The sequence below is a fragment of the Bombus fervidus genome, chromosome 1 (genome assembly GCF_041682495.2).
Source record: "Bombus fervidus isolate BK054 chromosome 1, iyBomFerv1, whole genome shotgun sequence".
Lineage (NCBI taxonomy): Eukaryota > Metazoa > Arthropoda > Insecta > Hymenoptera > Apidae > Bombus > Bombus fervidus.
The window spans coordinates 24,628,203-24,637,845 of record NC_091517.1 but is presented as its reverse complement, the minus strand read 5'-3'; the positions used below and the strand labels follow the sequence as shown (position 1 = coordinate 24,637,845).

Genomic DNA, 9,643 nt, shown 5'->3' with positions numbered 1-9,643 from the left:
TGAATTTCTGAGTTCTACCGATTTCTACAGACACAAATTTTACAAATTGTGAACTATGCATAAATTGTTTAAGATATGAAATACTGATAAATACATCGTACGATATATAATATACTAAAAGAATATTGCATAAAAAGCCGCAATTTAATAATCACTGCTAACATCTATATGATATGCATCATATAATACAGTAAGATATAAATGTCAAAACAACAAATCCATTCCGCAAACATATGTTGTCATTACTCATAATAATAGTTAACTGCACTAGCGATATGAGACGGTAATTCAGCGATGACGGGTACAATTTTAAAATTATAATGTATACCGATATCGTACCATCATTACATAGATTATGTAAAACGACAATAACATGGAAACGTCCTTTTTAGCAGACCTATAACCAGGACCTGCTTTAGTACGTCTCGACACGAGGAATATGAAGCATCACCTCTGTAATCTGTTGTTCGTTCTGTGCGTCTTGTACATCGCGAAGCAGTCGGAATGTTACAAGATTCTAGCCATCGTCCCGACACCATCTTACAGTCATCAAATACCGTACCGACGATTATGGCTGGAACTACACAAACGAGGTCACGAAGTTGTGCTAGTCACGGCGGATCCTATACCAAATATCAAATCACCGAATTTTACGCAAATCGATATTAGCCAATCGTACGGATCCATAAGGAGTTTAGACTTTGTTCAAATGCGATTCGAGGGAAAACGCTGGTTACATATTGTGGAAGAAGAAATGTTGCCTATAGTCGATGTTTTTGCGGAAACAGTGTTCAATTCTACAGAACTGCGGAAGATGTATACTGCAGACAGCAACGCAACGTTCGATGTCTATTTGACGGAATTCCTCTTCGCGCCCGCCACTTACGCTTTCGCACATCGATTCAATGTTCCTATAATAGGTACGCCTTTAACAATCATTTTTGTATTTATTAGTTTCGTTATCTTTATTTCGTTTTGAAAATTACGAATATACGTAGTGTCACGCACGTGGCACGTGCACCCTAATGCTTTTTGATGTAGAATGTTCCGAAGAATCAACACGTGTAAAAGGTCCTCCAAACGACCTGTATATATCTTCCGACATTTGACATAATTAAACGGAAAAGAGATTTCGAAAGTGATTCATTTAGAAAATAACATTATGAATCTAGAACGGCGTATATACATATTATTTTATACGAAATATTGTATCCTAGAACTAAACTTTCAGCAGTCTCAAAAATATGATTACCGAAAACACTTTCCACATTTCCAAATCAATCGAATTGAACTTATTATCATATCAAGATTAGATCGCGAATGTTTAGGGATTTGATATAAATTTGAAGATGCAAAAATATGAATATGCATTTGCATATAACCAAAGTAAACTATTTGTTGGAATATTCAGTATCTCAAAAGAAATTACATTTAAGGTTACCCGTATTCTTAGTTTCTTGTCGATTAACAAATTAAGATCACCTACAATTTCGTTTTGTATGACCTTAGGGTTAAGTTCATTAGGGATACTTGCCATTAACGAACACGCTCTTGGTGGATTGGTACTGCCTTCTCACGAGTACACGTGGGAAATGGAAGACAACACGGGTACGAATCTACCGTTCTTGAAGAGACTGCGCAATTTCGTCAACATGTGGCATAGCTTATACTACGTCTACCACGAGATCTTTCCTCAGCAACAGAAATTGGCTGAAAAATATTTTGGGCCTCTGCCACCAATGCTAGACGTATTGAAGAACGTTAGCATGCTTTTCATCAATCAGGCCGACGTTATGACACCGGCTCGACCGAAACTTGCGAACGTAATCACGTTTACGTCCTCCCACATAGAAAAGAAGCCGAAACCTCTGCCTAAGGTAAGTTTTATACGTGTATATTAAATAAGGATTTCTCTAGCACAAATACAATTTTATTACTTGTATGTTAAGTAAAATAATAAATTGTATAGGAACGGTAACAGCAAAACAGTAGTATGAAACGACATGATGAATTGGGTAAGATGCATTAGGAGGTTCAAGATTTTCTTACTATTGTTGAAGTTTTTTACTTGTTAATTAACTCATAAATTCTTCTAAATCAGTATTCAAAGATTCCCCAATAATAACAGAAATAGCTTCCTCTTAGTTATTATTTTTTATGTAAAATTTACTCTTTTACACACACGTGTCTTTCATCAGGATGTTCTATTTCGTCACAGGACTTACAAGTATTTTTGGATGGCGCCACAAATGGGTTCATCTACTTTAGTCTTGGTAGTAACGCAAGAAGTGCAAGTTTACCAGTGGAGATCCGACGCATGTTCTGCGACGTGTTCGCCAAGTTACCTTATAGAGTTGTCTGGAAATTCGAGGAAGATTTGCCCGGGAAACCTGATAATGTTTACATCGGAAAATGGCTCCCACAACAAACCATTCTCGGTATAATCTTATTCTCAATAAAATATTTATACATCGCAGATATTATATACCTCGATGAAAAATGATCTAACGAATCATATTAATTCGCAGCTCATCCGAACATTAAATTGTTCATTTATCAAGGAGGCCTGCAGAGCAGCGAGGAGACAGTCCACTACGGAGTACCAGTTCTTGGTTTCGCAATTTTGGCCGATCAAGATTATCAAGTAGCCAGAATGGAAGCTCTGGGCATTGGAAAATATTTGGAAATTACAACACTTAAGAAAGATGAACTTGAAAATGCTATTACAGAGCTTATAACTAACAAAAAGTAAGTATACACTGACATCCTATTATAATTGTGCTATTTTTAAGAGTTTAACACTAGAACTACCTAATCTGTGAAAATGACGGACGAGTTTCAGAATATTCGTTTTTGTAATCACACGATTCTTTTGGAAAAATTTGTTTGGATCTCAAACAATCAGAATTTTTGAAATAAAATTTTCTGTGTTCTAAAGTATTATTACTATAAGTTGGTCGAGATTGTAGATTCATCCGAATAAAGAAAGGAAAGCAATAAAGTCATTTTCATGTCGAACAGTATTCAAAATTGAAAAATAATTAGAGGAATGAAATTTTGAAAATCTTTTAGCTACTAACTTATTCTAGTAAATCTTTCAATGACATTGGTCGATGATAATGTGCTATTGTAATTTACACTTGCACTTATTATGCTTGTTTTCAGATACAAAGAAAGGATGCATTATATCCGAAATATCGTTCAGGATACACCGTACGATCCGGTAGAGAATCTCGCTTGGTGGACGGAGTACGTGATACGAACGAAAGGCGCCCCTCATCTTCGCAGTAGTCTAGCTTTTCAGCCTTGGTATCAACGTTGTGATATGGATATTGTAGCGTTCTTAACGATCACAATTTTCTTGATCGTTTCTTCTACCTTTCATTTAATTGCCAAGATTGTCGTCTATGTGCATAAGGAAATCAAATCAACTGAAAAGCAAAAGATAAGTTAAGTATTTATGACGCAATTCATTACAGAGAAGTATTTATGACACAATTCAGTCCGAGTGACACAAATGTTTAACATCTCATTTCAACGAATGAATTTTATCTAGTTTCGTTAATGAAGTGATCATCCCGCGTTTTATAATTGGCGAGTTACTCTGGTTACAAGACTAACGATTCTGGCACGGAGAAACTTGCAAATAAAAGAAAGATTTGATTAATATAAAAATATCATTCATACATTGTTGATCTCATGATTGAGATTTTTTGAGGAATCGTCGAGTTTACTGTAAAATGTTATCATCAATTAGGAGAAATTACATTGAAAACATAGGTATGTCGAAGTAAAGTATTGATATTCCATATGTCTGTTGCGTTCTTGAAGTTATTTCGTTTATTTCCGAATTTATTGTTTTTAACTGTAGCGTGTCTTCTGATATTAGGAACGAAAACGAAATACTTTAAACCTTATGTTACAAGGGATCAATCAGTATTGTTGGCAATATGTTAATCACATGATCAAATAGCCCTTGTCATTCGCGAGCATGTTGCAATTTAGCCAATAAAAGTCTCCGCACCCTGCTGCGTTAAGCGAAGCAAAATGTAGTCGATGACTGATATTGTAATGTTAAAAAATGGAAGGCATCATGTAGTTATTCGAAGTAAATCCGTTGTAATTGATACAAAATTATGTAGAAAAATCGTAACATCAAAGATAAATAGAATAATAATGAAAGTATATCTATTTAAGAAAACAATAATCTTTAGAAACCCTATTACACTTTTTATTTCTAACGCAGTATTCTAACACTTTACGTGCGAATTACAGACTGTAACGTAGTGTTATGTACATAGAGATAAAAAAGAGATGTTACGTAAGCGCATATCGCTTTAGGCTTTGTTAGAAAATTATAATAAAAGTACAAAATATAGAATTAAATTTATTACTACACGAAGGTTTTGTGTCATTTTAGTTCCTGTGATATATTTTGTGGCACGTTTTTCTGTTAAAGAACTTTTGTTAATTATCCTTTCCATCAATTTTGGGAATTCCAGTTACGAAAACCGTAAATGAGACAAACATTCTTCGTTGAAGAACGTTCGCGACATTTCCAGATCAAATTTGACAATTCATTATTGCACTACAGTTTTCAAATCTCGAATGGTAATCCTGATCTCACAGATAGATAAAAATGTATGATCTATTTCTGCTTTAATTTATATCACGTCTTTATAATGAGTATATCTTATAGCAAACATTTCTGTTACGCACAAATATACTGCACGTTTTATTATATATGAAATTTTTACAATTGCTATGAATTTCTAATAAATATCATAATTTTTATACCAGCAAGTGATACTTGCCATAATTTATCCAAGCTAATGATTAATTATTATAGTAGTCCTTTACCTCCTACCAAATAATCAGGCTACTTATCCTTATAATTATTCTTATCAGACCTTTCATTTGGTGACAAATGATGTTTGTCAAGCATTTTATTTTACTGGCAAATACTTGTCAGCTTGTCGTCCAGATGACAAATAATCTTTGATGTTGTATTTATCTAGCTTGCTAATTCAAACAATTTCTCTTATAGTAACAGAAGATATGTACTTGAAAAGAATTTTGTAGTATTGTTACAAGTATTTAGCAAAGCTTCGCACGATTTATATTCACACGATATGGTCATATCCTATTCATAAAACATTGATAAAGTATCGTTATGAGAAATATAGAAGCAACATTCGAATCACTAATTAAAATATTGTTCATATTTAATTTTTACGTATTAAAATTAATATGTATAGGAATATTCTCCGAAAGAAAAGCGATCCGTTATGTTCACTTGTGAGCGTTGATGATAAAAGTGAACGTGCATTAAAGCCTGTTGCATATGAAGCTTTGCATTTGGATTTAGAACAACGCTATAACAGTAGTTTGCGTTGTCAATCTAACAACGTAACCTGGTAATAGAATACAGCAGTAAATTTCTAATAAACTTTCTCATGATGTCTTTTATTTGTTGATTTTATCCTTTTATGTAACAAGTGATTTCTGCCATTGCCACTTGATCTACATAATGGTATTAAATACTAGAATACGAATGTGTTATATAATTTCAACATATTGGCGCAAAGTTAGATTATATCACATTGTGATAAAGATTCAATAGATGCAATTGATATTTTATCTCGCTATTATATATACAATATACAAGTATTTTTACGTATACGTTCTCATATACGTTCTCATGTTTCTGAATCGTGTTAAAGTTTTTATACAAAAAGTGAGCAAGAAATGGCGGTGGATATAGGCAGCAAAATGCTTACATTTCTTACGATTACTTTTGGATATAGTCATATATATATATATATATATTCGTATTATCGATTGTAAACGATACATTACAAATCCCTTAACTTCTGCGTTTTATCATTATATACAACCGTAAATTTTACAAATGGTGAACCATACATTAAATTGTTTCCGACATGAAATATTGACAAATATATCGTATAATATATAATATACTGAATAAATATACTATAAAAAAGCGCAATTAAATAATCACTGCTGGTTTCTATACGATATGATTCATATGAAACAGTAAGATATACATGAAAGCAACATGTCCATCACGCACACATACATTGCCATTAGACACAATACTTAACAGTAAAGGTGGTATGGTACAGTAATTCAGCGATAACTGAAACAATTTTAAAATACCGATATCGTATCACTATTACGTAGATTATGTAAAATGACGATAACTTGGAGACTTCCTTTTTAGCAGACGCATTAGCGCGACCTGCTTCTATTCGTCTCGACACGAGCAATATGAAGCATCACCTTTGTAGTCTGTTGTTCGCTCTGTGCGTCTTGTACATCGCGAAGCAGTCCGAATGTTACAAGATTCTAGCCACAATTCCGTCACCGGCCCACAGTCATCAAGTACCCTATCGACGATTATGGCTGGAACTACACAAACGGGGTCACGAAGTTGTACTAGTCACGCCGAACCCTATACCAAATATCAAATCACCGAATTTTACGCAAATCGATATTAGCCAATCTTACGGATTCGCGAAGACTCTCGATTTTGTTCAAATGCGATTCGAGGGAAAACGCTGGTTGCATATTTTGGAAGAAGAAATGTTGCCTATAGTCGAAGTTTTTGCGGAAACAGTGTTCAATTCTACGGAACTGCGGAAGATGTATACTGCAGACAGCAACGCAACGTTCGATGTCTATTTGACGGAATTCCTCCTCGCGCCCGCCACTTACGCTTTCGCACATCGATTCAATGTTCCTATAATAGGTACGCCGTTAACAATCATTTTTGTATTTATTAGATTCGTTATCTTTATTTCGTTTTGAAAATTACGAATATACGTAGTGTCACGCAGGTGGCACGTGCACCTTAATGCTTTTTGATGTAGAATGTTCCGAAGAATCAACACGTGTAAAAGGTCCTCCAAACGACCTGTATATATCTTCTAACATTTGACGTAATTAAACGGAAAAGAGATTTCGAAAGTGATTCATTTAGAAAATAACATTATGAATCTAGAAAGGCGTATATACATATTATTTTATACGAAATATTGTATACTAGAACTAAACTTTCAGCAGTCTCAAAAATATGGTTAAAGAATACACTTTCCACATTTCCAAATCAATCGAATTGAACTCATTATCATATCAAGATTAGATCGCGAATGTTTAGGGATTTGATATAAATTTGAAGATGCAAAAATATGAATATGCAATTGCATATAACCAAAGTAAACTATTTGTTGGAATATTCAGTATCTCAAAAGAAATTACTTTTAAGGTTACTCGTATTGTTAGTTTCTTGTAGATTAACAAATTAAGATCACCTACAATTTCGTTTTGCATGAACTTAGGGTTAAGTACATTAGGGATTCTTGCCATTAACGAACACGCTCTTGGTGGATTGGTTCTGCCTTCTCACGAGTACACGTGGGAAATGGAAGACAACACGGGTACGAATCTACCGTTCTTGAAGAGACTGCGCAATTTCGTCAACATGTGGCATAGGTTATACTACGTCTACCACGCGATCTTTCCTCAGCAACAGAAATTGGCTGAAAAATATTTTGGGCCTCTGCCACCAATGCTAGACGTATTGAAGAACGCTAGCATGCTTTTCATCAATCAGGTCGACGTTATGACACCGGCTCGACCGAAACTTGCGAACGTAATCACGTTTACGTCCTCCCACATAGAAAAGAAGCCGAAACCTCTGCCTAAGGTAAGTTTTATACAGTAACATAAAATGATTTATTTATTAAATATGGATTTATCTGGCACAAATAGCATTTTATTACTTTTCTGTTTAGTAAAATGATAAATTATAGTATGGGTGATAGCAATATTGTAGTTTGAGACTGAATGATAACTTGGGTAAATTGCAGAAGCGGTCCCACTTCTGCTAGAATTATGGAATGATTTTTTACTGTTAATTATGTTACAAAATGTTTCCCAACAAGCATTACAAAGCTCCTGAACAATAATATCATTAATTTCTTTTTAGTTATTATTTTTGATGAAACACAATTTTTACACATTTTTACGCACACGTGTCTCTCGATGAGAATGTTTTATTTTTTTTGGTCACAGGACTTACAAGCATTTCTGGATGACGCCACAAATGGATTCATCTACTTTAGTCTTGGTAGTATCGCAAGAAGTGCAAGTTTACCACTGGAGATCCGACGCGTGTTCTGCGACGTGTTCGCCAAGTTACCTTATAGAGTTGTCTGGAAATTCGAGGAGGATTTGCCCGGGAAACCTGATAATGTTTACATAGGAAAATGGCTACCACAACAAACCATTCTCGGTATGATCTTATTCTCAATAAAATATATATACATCGCAGACACAATTCCTTGATGAAAAAAGGTCTTACTAATCGTACCAATCCGCAGCTCATCCAAACATTAAATTGTTCATTTATCAAGGAGGTCTGCAGAGCAGTGAAGAGACCGTTCACTACGGGGTACCAGTTCTTGGCTTCGCGATTTTCGGCGATCAAGATTATCAAGTAGCCAGAATGGAAGCTTTGGGTATTGGAAAATATTTGGAAATTACAACCCTTAAGAAAAATGAACTTGAAAATGCTATTACAGAGCTTATAACTAACAAAAAGTAAGTATAAACTGACTTCCTGTTATAATTGTGCTATTGTTGACAGTTTAATACTAGAACTACCAAGTCTGCGAATATGACAGACGGGTTTCGGAATATTGGTGTTACGACCGTTCCCGTAGTGATGCAATCGCGAGAAAGCACGTCAACGAAATCGTAAATTCCCGTTTCGATTAGACAATCGACGCCACGAACTGATCGATCCCCTTATTTCTGTTACAGTAATGGGGGTGGTTTAGCTGAGGTTACACTGAGTTAACACGTATATAATATCATTTATTCCAGCAGCTTTGTAAAGGTGGACAGTTACACTGGTGCGTCGGTACAAGTTAAGTAAGAGCCCTGTTACAGACGTGTTGACTATTCTAGCGATGTATATGAAGTTTGACTTAAGAGTAGAAGAACCCGTTACTGACTTCTAGACTGTTCTAACGATGAAGAACAACTTAGACTTAAGGGTAGAACCCGTTACAGACTTGTTGACTGTTCTAACGACGAGGAAAAACTGAAGAGAGTAACGATGCTGTGTCGGAGGAAAGCTGGTGATGGGTGTGTCTAGCACAGGGGACCATTGGATTTCGTAATGACATTTTTGGTCGGGAAAGTGAGGGCAGCAGACATTGTTTCTGATTGGCTAATAAGACGGTTGGTGGACTAGGGAGGATCTTAGCCGCCCTCGATAGAAAGTTGATAGTAGGATGCATCGTACGCGAGAAAAACTAACTTTCCCGTGTTTTCCCGTAGTAAACCATAAACCTTAGAAAACGCTCCAATAAAAAGATCTTTGTTCGATCTAAAGAACTTTAGCTAAAATTTCCAAGATTTATGGTCGATCCTTAGGATTCTTGAGAGTACGCAATAAGGATGTGAGGACATCTAGCTGCCATCCTGCCCGCGGTGTGTGGCCTGGATTAGGTAGAGTGTCGGCCGACGTAACAATTGGCTTTCTTAATTACACGAGGTTGTAGATTTATCTGAATAAAGAAAGGGAAGCAATGAAGTAATTTGAAAATGTAAT

The 9,643-nt window shown here is 35.2% G+C and overlaps 1 protein-coding gene across 1 annotated transcript in view; it reads left to right on the top strand.

Moving 5' to 3' along the window:
• The first annotated feature begins 377 nt into the window (after positions 1 to 377).
• Positions 378 to 9,643, top strand: part of LOC139986429 (uncharacterized) — a 62,838-nt gene continuing 53,572 nt past the window's right edge. The window contains exons 1-6 of the mRNA XM_072001755.1: positions 378 to 920; positions 1,510 to 1,877; positions 2,219 to 2,438; positions 2,529 to 2,748; positions 3,166 to 3,451; positions 6,214 to 6,772. Of these exons, the coding sequence (XP_071857856.1) occupies positions 440 to 920; positions 1,510 to 1,877; positions 2,219 to 2,438; positions 2,529 to 2,748; positions 3,166 to 3,451; positions 6,214 to 6,772 (2,134 nt within the window). The 5' untranslated portion in view covers positions 378 to 439. The remainder of the gene's footprint in view (positions 921 to 1,509; positions 1,878 to 2,218; positions 2,439 to 2,528; positions 2,749 to 3,165; positions 3,452 to 6,213; positions 6,773 to 9,643) is intronic.